We start from the raw sequence: 17,737 nt of genomic DNA, 5'->3' as shown, positions 1-17,737 counted from the left end.
AATAATCATAATAATAGCAGCCCCTCATACTTTTATGCCCAATATGTGTGTGACTGCAGACACGCACATCGCACCAAACCCAGAAGTGACCCAAAAACATCACAAAAAGGGGCAGAACGGGGTGGGGTGGGGCAGGGACAAAACAGGGTGTTTGCGAGCTTTTTCAATGGTGATTCGAATATATGCGACTTCACTTAAACATGCGGTACCTCAGAACAAAACCCTTGCATAAATGAGCAGTTGCCTATATACACTAAGAAGGAATGGTCAACTGATAGCCTGATGGATTTTTTCCCTTGCTGCCCATACCAAATTTTAATCAAAGCAAGGTAAAATGTTTGCCCACAGTTTCACCCGTAAGGGAAAGAAAAAGACTAATGTTACATTTCTCTTTTGAAATACGTGTGTAGTTCCACAGCTGTACCTGGTTCTGGGTAATTGTAACTCAGCAATCCTATGCATGTTTACTCAGCATGTTTACTCCAACGAAATTTACTCCAAGGTAAGTGCAAATAGGAATGCAGTCTAAGCTTGCAATAATTTTGCGCTCTCCCCAACCTAGGAGTGGTGCAAGACTCTTGGGGTTTGTGTTTCCTTTTGGAAATGAGGCAGAGCGGAGACTGTCGTGTCTTTATGATAAATGGTCTATTCACACATATACACAACCTGAGCCTGTGATGGAGGGGCTCAACGCATTGACACCCCAAAAGGGTATTGTTTCTTTCATAGCCAAAGCCTTGGATTAAAGCAGAAATCTAACATCGTGCTCTGCTTTTCTGGCTTTTCACCTTGCAGCTTTACATACTTTCAACACACAATTTTTGTCCTTCTCACTATCTGCGAGTTAAGAGTTGCCGTCTCACACAGAACCACCTCTCCTTTGTTCTCTTAATGGCCCATCACCCAAACAATTACCTGAACACAGGGAGACAGTATGGCATGATTAGAACTTGCTGAGTCCTAGGATTAGGTGTCTGACACCCAGTTTAACACACCAAGCCTCAATTAAATTCTAACACTTACTGGGTCCAGGAATTTAGAGTGGTCTGGCACCCACAAACTCATAACTCTACTAAGCACACTTACATGAGAGTGTGTCACATTAAATTCTGAGTAAATATGCATAGGATTGTTCCGCAAAAAAAGGCCTGTCTAACCTACAATATAAGCATAACAGCAGTGAAGAAGGAAGTAATAAATATTTAGAAATATAATCCATGCAAGTTTCCAAAAATACCCCATTGACTGAATACTGCAGACAACAGATGTGACATGAGGGACTGATCAAATCCAACCCCAAAGGTCTCCTGTATTTAGGATTAAGTTGTTCATTACATTCCCATGGAGAACCTAACATTTGTATAATTCTATGGTTTTATAAAAGCAGGTTAAGTTTCTGTCCCTTGGGATTTTTGGCAGTGTGAAGCATAGTAGTGCAGATCCTGGTGATGTTTAATTCTATATGCATTCTATTCCAGGAAAAAGTAAATTTCTATGATGCAACTCATATACACAGCTAAGTAACACTGATGTAAATGGCACTGCAGTTGCTCATTTACGCTGCCCTTCATAATTGGAAACAGGGTTACTGTACTTTCAAAGTCCTGCTCATTTGGGGAGGGGGAGATGCAGACAGAAGGAATCAGAATGTCTGCAAACCTCTTAAATAAATACATAAATGAAGTTAAGAGGCTTTTTAGAATGTCCATCATATGATCCCAGGGTGGCTTGCATTTCAACAGAACAATGAGAACAGTTCAAATATGATTTATAAGAGCAGGTGAAAATACAACATCCTTTAAACCACAAAACCCCAGGTAGCCACCACACAGGTGGTAACAATAATTATAAAAACCCACAAAAGCCCATGCTTTTAACTGATTGCAAAACAAGTGTTGGTGCCAGGCATATTTCACGGAGGAGGCCATTCCATAAATGAAGGACTACCACTGAAAAGGTCCTGCCCACGTCATCATGTAACACACCTCTCCCAGTGGAAGAACACTGAGAAGAGGTATGTAGGACCACTAGCAGGCTGATACAGGGAGAGATGCTCCTTCAGATATGGAGGTCTCAAGTCATCTAAGAGGATAATGGATGGAAGTTCTCCTCAATTCCAACCATACCTTTATGCTGCAGACCACCTTCCCACACTCGCCGGTACATCTCACTTCCAAGCAGAAGACATCAGTAGACAGAAAACTACAGTCAGTCTCTGCCTCTCTCCCCAACGCCTCTCATCCTGGACAACAACGGTGCAATGGGGATGAGGGAAGGTGCACCTCTTTTTTTCCCCAAATGGGAAAGATTGCAACAGAGGATGTTCAAAACACTTGGCACAATCCAGCTGAAATCATGCACTTTCAAATTCCAGTGGTTTACTTTCAAGCTCTCAGCTTTATATATTTTGCCTACAATTCTCCCTCTACCTGTGTCCAGGAACATACACCAATAATGCAGGCATTACTGGAATAGATATTCCATTAACTTGTTAAATACTTTGTTCTGACAAAGCAAATAATCTCCTTGACTACCTTGTTTTCCATAGCACACTTGAAGACGGTGGTATGCTTTGAAGCGTAACCTAAAATAGTAAGATGAGAAGACAATTGTTTCATTCTAGTTAAACATCTCCATCCTAAACAGATTTGCTCCGCTCATAGCAATGTAACAGTAATTGATGACGGGGTTATTTGAAACACTGTCCCTCCTAGTCACCACTGTATATCAAAAATTTGTATTAAAATCCCTGCATCAGTATTAATGTTTTTTCATTCATACGTGCAGCAAAGTTTTGGAGATCCAGTCATGCACAAGAAGAATCTTTTTTATATTAAAAAAATGTAATAATCCTGAAAGTCTGAATTGAGCCTATCACTAAGCCATGTTTCAATAACACAGTGCTTCCACCCACTGGCTTATGAACAATCTACCTTCTGTGCTCTCCCGTCCTTGCCTTCCACTAAACATAGTTGTTTGCAATGTCCACTCTATGGTTAGCACCTTGCCTCCAAACTATACTTTGCATGTCGCCTTTAAATCCTGCATTTGTGTTTAGGAGGAAAGGCACTAACCTTAATTTGCCAGTTCAGACAAAAGGTAAACCACAGTTAGCAAAAGCCAGAGAGTGCAGACGGAGAGAGAAGAAGAGGGAGATCATAAGATCATGACAGCCTAATGGAGCCATAACAGCGCAACACAGTAAATGCAAACAGAGAAGGAGTCGTCTGCTGCAGGCTGCAAATCTCACTCATGAGCAAGGCAACAAAACAGCATGCTTAGCTTTTCCATCCATAAATATAGATCATTCTCACTAGAATACATACACAGATAATAATGGTTTGTTGAGAAAATAATTCCCTTTTGAAAAAGATACTAAATCTTCAAACGTATCCGAATTTTCAAGATTTTCAATAAATATTCGCTTGTACCTGTTGTCCTTGATCTACTAGTGCCTTCTTTTTACATTGCCATACTGCTCCAGGACGCGGGTGGAGCTGTGGTCTAAACCACAGAGCCTAGGGCTTGCCAATCAGAAGGTTGGCAGTTCGAATCCACACGACGGGGTGAGCTCCCATTGTTCAATCCCAGCTCCTGCCAACCTAGCAGTTCAAAAGCATGTCAAAGTGCAAGCAGATAAATAGGTACCGCTCTGGCGGGGAGGTAAACGGCGTTTCCGTGCGCTGCTCTGGTTCGCCAGAAGCTGGCCACATGACCCGGAAGCTGTCTGCGGACAAACGCCAGCTCCCTCGGCCTATAGAGCAAGATGAGCGCACAACCCCAGAGTCGTTCGCAACTGGACTTAACAGTCATGGGTCCTTTACCTTTACTGCTCCAGTCAATGCAGATGCTAGAAAATTCTTCTGTGCATGCTATCACAAAAAGTTGCATTTCCTTATCAAACTGCCTTTCTTTAGGAATTATTCAGGCATTAGCTATCCCTAACAATGAGATTCTCTTGAGAATTAGAAATATCACACAAGGATAAAGGAGATAGAGCTCAGAGTTGAGTGTGAAAAGGCAGAGCCTTAATCTCAGGGTCGTGGGTTTGAGCCCCATGTTGGGCAAAAGATTCCTACATTGCAGGGGGTTATGTTAGATGACCCTCATGGTTCCTTCCAGCTCACCAATTCTATGATTCTGCATTTCTAAAGAGCTTCCCCATAAAGCCAGTGGTAAAGCTGACAACATAAATGGCCAACGCCTATTCATATAATAACATCATGCATGAAGGACTGTAAGCCTAGGAAAATGTTTATTGCTCATGTTTCCTTATTCAGCCAACGAGAGTCCGTAAAATATTTATCTCATCAACACAAGTATAAAGGGTAGCACTCATCTATTTGGATCTTGGTGCGAAGAGCAGGGATGGAATACTAACATAAGAAGAAGATAGTGCCCCCACCATCAAATAATACGAGGCACCCAGTAAGTCTAATTGTGACTCCATGTGGTCCTTCATTCAGCATTAGCCAGCAAGACCAAGAGGAGAGTCAAACAAACACACAACCGGAAAATCTGAGCTCTTCTGAAGCCTCCTGCAGCAATGGTGTATGTGCCTATAATTAAAATTAATTTACAAAATAAACTGAAACTTAATTTTCCAACTATTTCTATTGTTTTCTATAAGGTTAAGATAATTAAAAAGTAATAATGCCACCTGCAATGAAGAGGGGAAATACTTGACAAGCAACAGGTGATGCTTTTCTGCTCTTTGGTACTCTGAAAGACATAACTTTAAACAAGCTCTGTAAAAACCTGGTTTGTTTCCAATCTGAGCAATGGTACTGCACATATGTCAGAGCTGGGTTCTCCTCCAATTATAACGAAGTGTCATAAACAGCATTTGGAACAGACAATATTTGCCATCTTACCCAGCTCTAAGAAAGAAAATATAGGTGAAGTGAAACCTTTCACAAGACCTAAACCATTGATGCTTACGCCACTGACACTGCGGCATGAATACGCAGGTTTTAAAGTTATAAATATCTGAGGCAGCAAGGGGGAAAAGCAAAGCAAATAAGCATCAACTACGTACAAGCAAGGTTATTTTAGCTATTTTGGGCAGATGGTGGTTAAGCAAAGAAGTGGTATTCTGAATATTATGTAAACACAGTATGCTAAGTAACGCCGAACTATATATTCCAACAATGGCTCAAAAACCAAATGATGTTGAATGTGCAATGTTTAAATATGGGGATGGGGGCAGGGCCTGTGCATGTCAGCTCAAACCATGACTTAGAGTAAAACCTTGTGCATGATCGGGGCCCTGTTACATTCAAGGAAGCATGAGAAAATCCCCCTACATTCGCTGGTCAACACAGGCAGGTCAGGGACTGAGCAGTAATGACTTCCACTCCCCCATCACACTGGGTGAATGCCATCACAAACAGCTTTGTCCACATCTAGCAAAAGATTCCTGGTCCTCAAATACTGTATAGACAAAATATTCTGCCTCTGTATGGCAACAATTACACTCAGCAGCATCCTTCTTATTGCTTGAGACCAGGCACCACCGGTTAGAGGGTCTTCTGCATGGCCTTTGACAAGAATGGCTGCATCCACACATAACAATAAGCTATTTAACCATGGTTTGTTCAACAAACCAATAGCTGTCTCATAGACAAGCAAACAAGCCGAACATTTCTTTCGTTTCTAGCTGCCCTTACCTTGTGCTTCTATAGCTTGGAGGGGCTGGGGTTGGCAAGAAACCTATGGGTATGTAAGACTGTTATAAAGTATAAACAAACCATGGATTCAACTTTTAAAACAGATTGTAAAAAATATCCATAGTTGGGTTATGAAACACAGCTCTATAGCAGTAAGAACCATCTTGGCTGAGAGCCCTGGAAGACCTGCTTCCTGCCTTGTAGGACTTTCTCCACCTGGCCTGGGAAGGTGGAGCCCTGGATAACGCCAGCTACAAAAGCTGAGGCTGAACAGATTCTTGGGCTGGGGTATTGTTTGAGAGGGTTTGTAGTGGGGCGCAAGGGTTGCTGCTGTTGTTGATGCTTATTTTAGATCTTGTGATTTATGTGGAAATTGTTCGATTTGGTAATGCATTTTTCATGTTTCAATTACTCTTTATGGCTACTTTTGTTATGTTGTAGTGATGTGTTTTTTCATGTTGTAAGCCGCTTTGAGCATGGTTTGAACTGGGGAAAGGCAGCTTACAAATAAAATAATGTACGCAGGTATGTGTACATATTTTTAAGCTTTCAAATGTGTAAGTAGGCAAAACTATTCTAACAGTATTTTTTAAATCTTCTCAATTAGAAGCTAATCAAATATATTAGCAAGTAGGAATGATATTTAGCTATACATAATTATCATACCTTTAAATAGTGGCATAGCTTTAAAGAAATGTGTAACATTTGTCTTAACAAATGTATAATTTTAAGCAAGTATTCTGGCATTCTCTTCAAACATAATTCTGCTTTGGCTTTGACTCTGAGGTATCCAACACTTGCCAGATATGTTAAATTGTTTGCTGCAGTTGTGGTTTCCTCTTTCTCCTAACACATTACTTAGCGAGTTGTTGTGAATACAGTACACAAGTGAACCATAACTCTTGGCAAAGGCTAAGCAGCAAGAGATGGACTAAAGCAAAAGAGCCTCATTCATTCTTTCAAACTATTATGCTGGGTTTAGCAGCACCAGCCACACCTGCCCCTAAAGGTGGTGAACTGTCCCCCTGTTTCATGGATACTGCCACAGGCCAAATCAGATTAGCATTTAAAGGTGGAAAGGGGAAATATGGTAAGTTCTGCAACAGAATAACATCACTTCTCTAAAGGAGATGGGTTTTCTCAACAATGTACAACGCAACAGGGAAATTGCATCCAGCTTCTTCACTGGTAAACACTTTTTGCCACTTTAAAATTATGTTAACCACAACAAAAATTATGTTTCTCTTCATTCTCACTAACTTCAAACTACACCCAACCCAAAGCAAACTTCAACTGCACTTAGGTGAAACAAACAAATGATAATATTATTATTATTATTATTATTATTATTATTATTATTATTATTATTCTATCTATCAAATTTGTGTATCGCCCTTCATCCAAATATCACAGGGCAGTTTACACTATAAGAACTCAAGAATACATACCATAATAACAAACAATGCCACCCTCCCACCCACCGAGTTATTGTTTATTAAATTTCAATTCATAGCAATGAAGTCTGTGATACTCATTTCCATGGAAATGTTTTATGGAGAATCATACAATGGCCCATGCTGGAAGGTTTAGCAGAAGCAACAGGGAGTCGCACAGAGAGTAGCTAAACGACAGAATTTGCTGTGCAGTGGTAGCTGCCAACTTGGATGCCTTTAAAAGCTGTTGGTCCAAGGATAGCCAACACGGTGCCCTCCAGATGTTGTTGGACGACTCCCATCACCCCTGACAACTGGCCATGCTGGCTAGGGCTGATGGGAGTTGTAGCCCCACCACACCTGAAGAGCACCACAGTGGCTACCCCTGCTTTAGACAAGTTAATTGAGGATATGGCGATCCAGGATGGCTCTGTGCTACCTCCAGGGCGAGAGGCCGTCTCCCTCTGTATGCTGGTTACTGAGGAGCACAGGTTAGCCACTGTGAGAAGAGAATGCTGGACCAGACGGGCCTTTGGTCTGATCCAGCAGGCTTCTTCTTAAAACTGTGGTCCTTCAAGACAGTGTGTTGAAAAATATTCCACAGACTCCAATGGGATTTAATGTCCCAAATTAGACCAGTGAGAACTGTAAAAGAGAAAACAATTCAAGGATCCCAAATGACAGGTTGAACCCATGCATGCTAGTCAAGTTTTACTCAGAGAAGACCTACTGATATTATTAAATGACCCAACTTAGCTGTGTTCACGAATTTCAGTGGGTCTACTCTGAGTGAAATCTAGTTGAAGACCACTCCATGTCCCATTAAGTTTGGAAACAAAGATCTGCTTATATTACAGCAAACTCATTTAAAAAGGAATAGCTAATATTAGGTTTGACCAATGCCAGTGGAAGGATATCACAGTCCTGCTAACAAACCATTTAAAAACTTTTGAAAATATTAAAGACACATCATCAGATGAAAGTTACACCAGCACTGCAGTTCTGCAATGCTTCACATATGCGTAGAAATCTATTGTTAGCACACACACAAAAAACACCTGTCATTTCTAACAGGGCTGGAAATATGGAGCCTGACTGAACCTAGAAAACACGATTACAGTACAATCCGATACATGTCTATTCAGGAGTTAGGTTCCACTGAGTTCAATGGGACTTACTTCACATATTCTCCATTCTTTTTCACATATTCTCCATTCTTCACAAAATTCATAACAAAGATTACAGCACGGTTGACACAATGTACAGTTAAATAGGAATTAAGTCTAAATTTAACAGGAATGAGTCAGGCTGATGAACAGAAAATGTATCAGTATTATGATATGAGCATTCATTTAAAAAAAAGAACACTCAAATGAGCATTCATAGGATATAGTCGAGTTCCGTAAACTCACTTTGATAAAACACTGGAGAGAGAGAGAGAGGGAGGGAGAGGGAGAAAGAGAGTGAAGCTTATTTGTAATAGGCCCTCAAGAAATATCTAGATTTGTTGCCTGGCAGATATTGACTTTTTGTAAATTACTCTTTGTCACATAGGCATGTATTTAGGCAACTTAAAACCTGTCATCAGTTTTTTGTTTTCTCAACCCACATTATATTGCTGTTTCAGTATGCAAAAGTAGAGATTATTTTTGGAGGGTGAGGATCTGTCCATGAACAGGACTTACCTGCCAAAGATATGCATTTTAAAATCACAATTACAATGTAAAGCAGATGAAAAAAGTTATATGCTTTAAATAACTAATGATGAACAAAGCCAATTTGAACATAACATTTGTATCGGCCCTGTGGCTTAAAACTGACAGTTGAATGTTTGAGATTTTGAACTGACTTGTTCCTGTTATTTCTAACTAACTAATTTTCTTGTGTGGAATTCAACATTTCCCCTACATCCTCACCTTCAGAGAGAAATATTTGCATTTTTTAAAAAAAACAACAACACCAGTCTTGCATGTGTGTTCAAGAATCACACTTACCTGACCTAGCCATTGCTATGGTAAGTTTATAAATCAATACAATAGCTCCAAAGGTAATGCAACCAATCTTAGATGATGCAATTTCTCCACTTCTGTCATACGTTACAAACCATGCATGACACATATGCAACACATTTCAGACAATGAATCAGAGGAATTTTGAGTGATATATTAAAGCACTAACAAAAAAAGGACAAGCAATACAAGACCAATATTAAACAGCAGAAAACAAACTTCTGTTGACAGCTATTTCAGAATATATGCCACACAATTTATCCTCACTGATTATGTAAACATTCAAGTAGTGCAAGAATTTACTGCAAAATTATGCAAGGTAAATTCCACATATCGGAGATCTGAATATTTTGATTTCCCACAATCAAAAAACAGGAATAGAACTAGAAGTGTTATTATTTGCCTGAACATTTTAATGCACAAGATTGTTGCATTGTCATTTGCAGTCTACCGCAATCCATATTTGACCTAAATATCAATGGCCTTCAATATCAATAAATCTACATTCATTAAAAGTCAGCATTATTAAATAGCTTTTAGTAACACAAGTAGATATCTTGCCCTGTAAAAATATCATGAGATTTACAAATATGAAGTGCAATGTGGCGTTGAGATTTGCATGAGAAGTTAAAGCAAGAATTTATAAGTAACAAGCAACTGTGTGTCTCTTATTTCTTCTAAATATATTGGGTTGTAGCAGTTTCCCAAAATTAAATTTGCTTTTTAAAAATAATAACTGTAAATAGAAGCAAGAAATAACTCCCATTTGTATAACAAGCTGATGTCATTATTAATAAATATAGCTATTTCTACTTGCAAAATGATGGCTATAAACCATATAATTTAAGCTAATCACCTGAGTGAGTCAAAAAGGAATTCTGCAGCCAAGTCTCTCAAACAAAGAATATATATTTACATCACTGCAATCTGGTAAGTGCAAACTAGGAAAAGACTAAATATCAACGTGAATTTGATGAACATTATGATCACATACACTTCTCTGTATTCTGCATCCATAAGTGTTGTGCAATATGAGGGGAAATTATATAGCACCTACTGTACTATCAGTTGGATCCAGACTCATACTGAGAGTAGACCCCTTGAAATCAATGGGACTTAAGTTTGTGTAACTTAACATGAAGTATAAGTGAATAAAATAATTTCAATGGATCTACTTTAAACTCAAGTCTGGATCCAAGCCTACAAGTACTGTAAGGAATTGTGATTCTGATGACAAAGCATTTCTATACTCTATATTTTAGAAAGCAAGAGTTTTGAAATCATTATTATCCTTTAAATGCTGCTCTTTAAGGTCTTTGTAAATCTTGGAACACACACAATTTTTAAGCAAGTGTGCTGCAGGATAAAATGCCCATTCCATGAATTATATGCATTTGACTGTACTATTTATATAGAGGGGGGATCTAACTTTTAAATAAAAAAGTGGGAAAATTCACTAAAGTGTGTCATGCAGAAAAGAAATATTATCTAATATTGGCTCCTCTTGCATATTATTTTCCAGCAAAGCTTTGGGAAGACAGACCTATTTGTGTGTGACCTCCTGGTATGCTGTACTCCAAAAGCCATTAGTTCTCATTCCTACAAAAAGAACTTGCGAACGTCACTAGCAATTCTTCACTTTTACTTTGCCTGTCGGTGTACCCATTGAATAGCATCTTGTAAGATCAGCAAAAGGTTAGGGAACAAATCCATATTCACACAGGGCCTCATCCAAAAGCTATGCCAACCAAAGGGTTGCTAAAGATGAAGATGATTATGTTTTAGGAGAAAACACCAAGAGTTCTGAAATGAATTAGTAAATCTAGCAGCCAGAGAATTAAGTCTAGCTGCAAAACATTGGCGTTTGTTTCAGTCATCACTCATGAAAGCTGACAGCCAGCCTCAACCCACGAACTAATTAAATCAGAGAATTTGGATTTAGGAACTTAACTTGTACTGGGGACTGATGGTATCCTTAGGAATGCAATTCTAAGCACCCTTGCTTACATAGAGTAAAAGTCCCTTTGAACTCGGTGGAACATGTTTCCAAGTAAGCCTACTTAGCACTAGGCTGTAAACTGGCTTAAATCTAAGTGCTTTTACCATGTGTGCTCTGCTGACTGTTCTGACCATTTGATTTTTGCCACCTTCTAGTCTGATTTTTCATCACTGTTTCCTGCCTGTTCTGTTGCTGGTCATTTCTTAGTTCCTACACATTTTTAATTGACCAAAGCCAACTCTATTCTGCTCCAATATTATTCAGATTGCACAATATGCATTCATATCATCATCCCTTGCTTACATTAAAAAACAGAGAAATTGTTCTGCCCTTAACAGCCTCTGACAGAAACCTAATCTACGGAAAACAATCTTTGCAGTATTTTTTTGGACTAAACTACTACATAGAATGATACAAGTGTCATACTGTATGCCAAGGGGCATACAGTTCAGAGGCACATTAAGACAAGAAACTTAATGCCTAGTTGGCATCATGGAAATATTTGTATAGGAAATACACTGCAATTCAGAAATCTGTGTTAAAATGCAATTATTTTTCTAATCCGCATCTGTTAATAATATTCAGAAAATAGCCTTATGTCCTCTCTAAAAGAAGCAATATATTACAGTGCAGATAATTCAGGTAAGTACAAGCACTTTGCGTAAATAAGACGTTGTAAATCAGACACTTTCTTTATAAGCCACATGGCTTCTCTTTCAAAAAAGATGTCGCTTTTCATACAGATAAGTTGATTTAAGTACTTCACAGCAACTGATGACTAATGAATCAAAACTTATTAAGGGAAACCAAATTGGTTTATTATTCACAACAAATTAATAGCTTTTTTGAAATATCATTTGATTAAACAGTATATTAGCCTTGACTAAATGGTTAGCATCATCAACTCCCTCCAACCACAGCTACCCAAAAAAGATGTTGTCCAAGGTTGTCAGCTTGCTGAGATGTGTACATAACAATAATATATTTGCTTTGAAGTTACATTTTATCTCACCCATAAATGCTTTTTTTAAACATAAAAATGTATTTTAGATAACTCAGTGATAAGAGACAGCTAGTTTCCAAAAGGAACGTAGATAGGCAGGGATGTTTGTGTGCAAATGAAAAGTAACAAAAAGGGAGAAATTAATTTTTAAAAAACAGTACCACAAACGGATGAGGCAACCGTTTGCCCTTGACGTGTAGAAAAATACTGCTTCATTTGTACATGTTTACTGAAGGGTTTTTCAATAAACTTATTTGCTTAGCTTACAGAAGCGACGGTTTATCAGCTTCACTCTTATTGAAATTAATCCTTCGCCATGCTGACTTACAATAAAACAAGCACTCAAAATCACAGAAAGAGGCAGTAAGCCACCTCCTTTTTGGCTGCAATCCTCAGAACACCTCACTGGAACTTGGAGAAAACTTACATAGGATTGTGCTGCTTGTTTCAAAATCATGTTGCAGGTGTGTGGAAGTCCAGGGACTTGACCCACAAACATATATAGACTCACAAACAATGTTGCTTACACCTGTTAGGCTACAATCCTATGCACACACTTCTGGAAGTCTTGGAACCCAATGGAGGTTACTTCTGAGGAGACATGCCCCGGATTGCACTGCTAATGTTGTGCTGATGTTTTGCTTATGTCTAGGATATTTGATTTAAACTGCTGAGCATTCTAACCTCTCAATTTTTAGTGTAAAAATGGGGGGGGGGTTCCCTACTGTGCTCTTTGCCTCTCCCTTTAAAAAGTGTCTCTACTATTCTAACTTAATTCAGTGAGGAAGAAAACACAGCCATAACGAAGCGCAGTAAAACAAGAAGATGAGAAGTCAGAGGAGTTAACTCTAAACGTACTGCTGCATCGTAATAACCCCCAATATAAGAAGAAAATATTAAAGTGTAGAGATTCTACATCTTCAAAGAGCGGAAAGCGTTAACTGGAAACGATTTAGAAAACCTGATCTAAAGTTTCACACGCAGCTGTCTGAAAAAGTCTCAGGATTCTCAGCTGAGAAATCAGGTCTCCCAACCACACTGCTACTCACACAAAACTGTTTCCATATTGTGTTTTTTTTGTTGTTGTTGTTTTGAACCGGATCAGGACCCTCCTCCCCAGTTCCAACCCCTGAATCCTAAAACTGACAGAATCAGTGCTAATGCCCTCAGACTTGAACTTTCTGTTCTAAAGGGGTTTGTTATTTTCAACAATAGGAATGTCCTCTTTTGACAGATTTCATCCCCCTTCCATTTCTCCCCCAGCCCCACCCACTCCTCTCTTGTGCCAAGCAAATCCTCTCCTCTCTTCTCTCCTCAGTAGAATAATCTCCAGTGGAGGAGAGGGGTATCTTCTTCACTACCTAATTCCTAAACTCTGAAACAAGGTTGGGTTCTGGGCTATCTGCAGATGTCTAAAGAACAACTGTGGCATGAAAAGTCTGGTGGCGCGAGAAGAGGTGGTTTACATAAATGTGCACCTCTTGACAAAATTTTTGTAATTACTTCGCACTTGGAAAACTTTTTCTGGTTTAACAGCACTGGCTCTACACAATCACACATACACACACACAGAGGTTCCATAGGAAAAGCTTTTTTAAAAGACTAGTAGGTTCATGTTGGGCAAACTTCTGCTCATTTGACTTTTGAGTCATACAAAGTTTTAACCAGCAAAATAATGAGGAAAGAGAACTGTCTCGTTTACTTGCAATTCAAATAATTAGACCAGAAAAGTGCACCTCTTGGAAATGGGTATTTCCCAATTGTTTTCTTCCACAAGTTAACGAAAGACTACAGGGGTATATTAAACAAAACAAATCTGCTAAGCAGAACTAAAAAGACAAGGCCCATTTTACAATATCCCAAGCATCTTTCCTTTAAGAGAACCTTTAAATTTCCTTTTTATTCAGAAGAGCTAAAGATGTATCAGGACAAAATGTTCCTGCTTTTTACTACATAATTTCAGCATGTTTTAGAGATGTTAAACTTGGAAAGAATGTTTTGTTGTGTGTGCATACATGTGACCATTTAATTGTAGAAGGATAACTCATCCGATCACCAACTCAAGAAACCCACAACTGACTCTTTTCATTTGATTCAGTTATACTGAAACTAGTTTAAAATTAAATCTGAATTTAATACCAGTATGAATTTAATACCAATTATCTTAAAATTGAATTGGGGCAAAAATATGTGCCACTTTTTATATGGAAGAAACTCTGTGTTTATACTTACTAATATGAAAATTAGGAATATTTAGATTGTGAACTGAACGTTTTATTTCTATTTCATGGAGAAACCTTTCTGCCCAATGACTACCTGGCTTGTGGAAATATAATAATAATAATAATTTATTATTTGTACCCCACCCATCTGGCTGGGTTTCCCCAGCCACTCTGGGCGGCTTCCATAGAAACCAAAAAACACTAAAATATCATACATTAAAAACTTCCCTGAACAGGGCTGCCTTAAGATGTCTTCTGAATGTCAGGGAAGTTTTTAATGTATGATATTTGGCACTTAAGTCTCCAAGTAAGTGGTTTTGCTTAGCATCCTTACATATGTAAAGAGAGAACCCATTATAAATTATAAATAGCATGCTTGCTCCCCATCTATAAATAGAGACATATTATGAGAAAGGCATATGAGTTGTATGATCACAGACTCTGGATCATGCTCCCAGGTACTATGCATGCTTAGTGAGGAAATGTGTAAATTAGAAAGATATAGACTTGATTTATATCACACTTTTTCTTGCTGATTTTTTTCAAATCACCAATCATGGTGTATCTATGAGCATTCTTTTGCCCTCATGTTTTAAATTCAGTTCTTCCACTACAGCTCCCTCTTCAGTCAAATCCACTCTGCTACTACAAAGGTCCTTTCTCTATTTCCAACTGCCCAGGGTGTCGTGTCATCAGCTATGTTTGCACAAGCAAAGCAACCTGAAAAAAGTATAGGATGGCAATTGTCTGCAGAAAAAATGGTATTCGCCCAGAGCTTCCCATAAACCTATGCCTATCTGGTGGGTCTTATTCTGAATAAATAAATCACACAGCCTAATAATGATGGTTTGTCCAGCGTCACTCAAAACTAAGTATTCACTCTGCATAAGCATGCATCAAAGCAGTACACAAAGTCCTACTTTTTAAAACCTGACTAGAGAGGGTTATCCTATCAGCCCTTAACTCAAATCAACACCACAGTTAAATGGTTCTCTGTGTTGTGAAACACTGACATCAGTAAGGCCTTCTGCCTGGCAGCAGTGCTACTGGTGCTTTTCAAATGATACATATATTTCTAGGTGCATAGGATGGGAAAGTGCATATGGGTGCCCTGAAATAAACAAACCCCCCACCCACCCCTCGCTCCTTTCTCCTTGCTCTCTAGGCTAATCTACTTCTTTACTAGAAAAATGGGCAAAGATCAGGTTGCAAAAATTGAAGATTTGAGGCTTTTAATAAAAGCCTTTACAGTCAGAAGATCAGTAATGTCTTACTGATAAGGATGGGATGAAGTGTTGTCACAGCTTAAAGGACTCCATTCTGAAACTTTTTGTCAGTGTGTGAAGATTCCCAAGTTGGAGTGTGCCTTCCTCAACAGCTCCAAACTGGATTGAAAAGGTGCCCTTGTGCAGGTGTCTTACTTCCCCCACCCAGTGACAACACTTGTGCAATATCTGGGGGCAAGGAACTTGGACTTCCATGCATCTGTTGGAACCCGGGGCATCTGCCAACTAAACACTGGGCCTGTGTGCTCACCTCTATATTAAAAGTGTGCCATCCTCCCTTTTCCCCTTCCAAAGGAGATTGACAGAGGGGGGCGGGAGACTTCAAAGTGGCAACAGAAAAGGGTCAGGTTTCCATTTCATTTTAGTAAGGTTCCAATCCTGAGCTTGCTTCCAAGCACCCACTTACCTGGGAGCAAGCCCAAGCGAACTAAAGTGGAGGGTCACTTCCACATAAACCGGTCTGTAAGTCCCGCTGAACTTTTGAGCCAAACATGTTCAGGGCTGAGCTGCACGTGTTTACATGCAGCAGCAGAAGAGGCAGAGATCGCCCTAGAGGCGCTCTGAGCAAGAGTGTGTGTGTCTATTTATTAGAGAGAGGAGCTCGGCGGGGTGTTTTTAGAAGCTTGCGCAAAGCGCACCAGAGGGGCGCACGCTATTTCCCACCCCCCTTTCCTTTCTCCTCGCCGCCTTTTTCCCTTTTATTCCGCCTTTTCTGCACGCGCTTACCTTGCGTTGGTGCAGTCGTTGTAGAGGGTCTCGAAATCCTTCCTGGAGATGAGCTTGCAGCGGTTGACGCCGGGCTGGATGGCGCCCAGGCCCCTGAGGATCCGGACCTGCTCCACGTTGCAGACGACGGGCGTGATCTCCAGGCGCTTGAGCTTGGTGTAGACGGTGTGCAAGCCGCCCACCAGGTGCTTGAGGAAGAGGTCGAAGGCCTGAGGCAGGCAGATCAGCTCGCAGCCCTCCACCGTGAACGAGGCCACCTTGGCGCCCCGCAGGTCCACCATCTTGCACTCGTTGTTCTGAGGCGTGTTCTCCACCGGCGAAGGGGTCGAGTACACCGGCTTGCCCGGCACGCCGACGCCGGCAGAGGTGCCCGCGCTGGGCGCAGGCGGGGGGCCGCCACCGCTGCCTCCCCCTGCGCTGGAGGCTCCTCCGCTGGAAGCGCTGCCGGTGCCCAAGCTGGCGCTGCCATTGCTCTCCCCGCCTCCGTTGCTGGAGGCGGCTGTGGCGGACGCCGCCGCCGCCGCCGCCGCGACGGGCTCCGTCCGGAACAGGCTGGCCGCCCCCGACGAGGCTGCCGCCGCCGCTACCGCCGAGGCCGCTGCGGCGGGCGGGGAGGCGGCCGAGGAGGTGCTGGTGCTGGTGGTGGCGGTGCAGGCGGCCGAGGTGGAGATGGGCGGCTGAGGGGGCACCAGCTGCGCCGGCGGGATCAGGGGAGCCGGGGCGGCCATGGCCGCATGAGGCGGCGCGGCGGGAGCAGCAGAAGCCTCAGCCCGACCCCCACCCCACCCCCTTCACGGAAAAGTGGGCAGGGGGGGGGCGCAAAATAAACGGAGAAAGAGGCGGCAGCTGTGTTTGTTTATGCGGGAAGCGGGCAAAGGGAGGGAAGTTGGCTCCCTCGCGCGCACCGTGGAGAGGGTTTAAAAAGCCATGTTTGGGGGCGGGAAAAGTGCGCGGGGGGGGCGCAGAAAGAGAGAGAGGAAAGAGGCGGGGGGGGGGAGAGAAGCGTCCCGGCAGCAACTGTGAGGAGAAGGAAGGAGAAGTCCGCTTTGGAAAGTGGTGGCGCAGGGGGAGGAGAGGGGCGAGCTCGGTTTGTGGTGCGCCTCTTCTCTCGCTGCTGCTGTTTCTGCTGGTTCTTCTTCTTCTTCTCCGCCCCCCCCCCCTCCGCTCTTCCTCACGAGCACCTAGTTCAAAAGAGGAAGGAGGCGGGCTGGCGGTGCGGGGCTGGAGCTGTGAGCTCGCTCTCGCCGGGACGCGGAGCCAAAGGAGGAGGAAGGTGGAGGTGCGCGCGGGAGGCTGGAGCGAAGCGCCTGCTGCTGCTGCTCCCGCGGCCGCCAGCCTCTTCTCCTCGCTTCTCTGGACGTGGACGAGTTGTTGTTGTCACACGGTACAG

The 17,737-nt window shown here is 41.6% G+C and overlaps 1 protein-coding gene across 7 annotated transcripts in view; it reads right to left on the bottom strand.

Annotated features, from left to right (window-relative positions):
• Nucleotides 1-17,663, bottom strand: part of DACH1 (dachshund family transcription factor 1) — a 344,361-nt gene extending 326,698 nt beyond the window's left edge. For 2 of the 7 annotated variants that reach the window (XM_028728383.2, XM_077927779.1), the window contains exon 1: nt 16,348-17,663. In XM_028728383.2, the coding sequence (XP_028584216.2) occupies nt 16,348-17,075 (728 nt within the window). In that variant the 5' untranslated portion in view covers nt 17,076-17,663. The remainder of the gene's footprint in view (nt 1-16,347) is intronic. The other 5 variants (XM_077927781.1, XM_028728391.2, XM_077927782.1 and 2 more) reach the window with 3 other exon arrangements.
• Between the last annotated feature and the right edge of the window lie 74 nt (nt 17,664-17,737).

The sequence above is a fragment of the Podarcis muralis genome, chromosome 4 (genome assembly GCF_964188315.1).
Source record: "Podarcis muralis chromosome 4, rPodMur119.hap1.1, whole genome shotgun sequence".
Classification (NCBI taxonomy): Eukaryota; Metazoa; Chordata; class Lepidosauria; order Squamata; family Lacertidae; genus Podarcis; species Podarcis muralis.
This window is presented reverse-complemented; position numbering and strand designations above follow the sequence as displayed.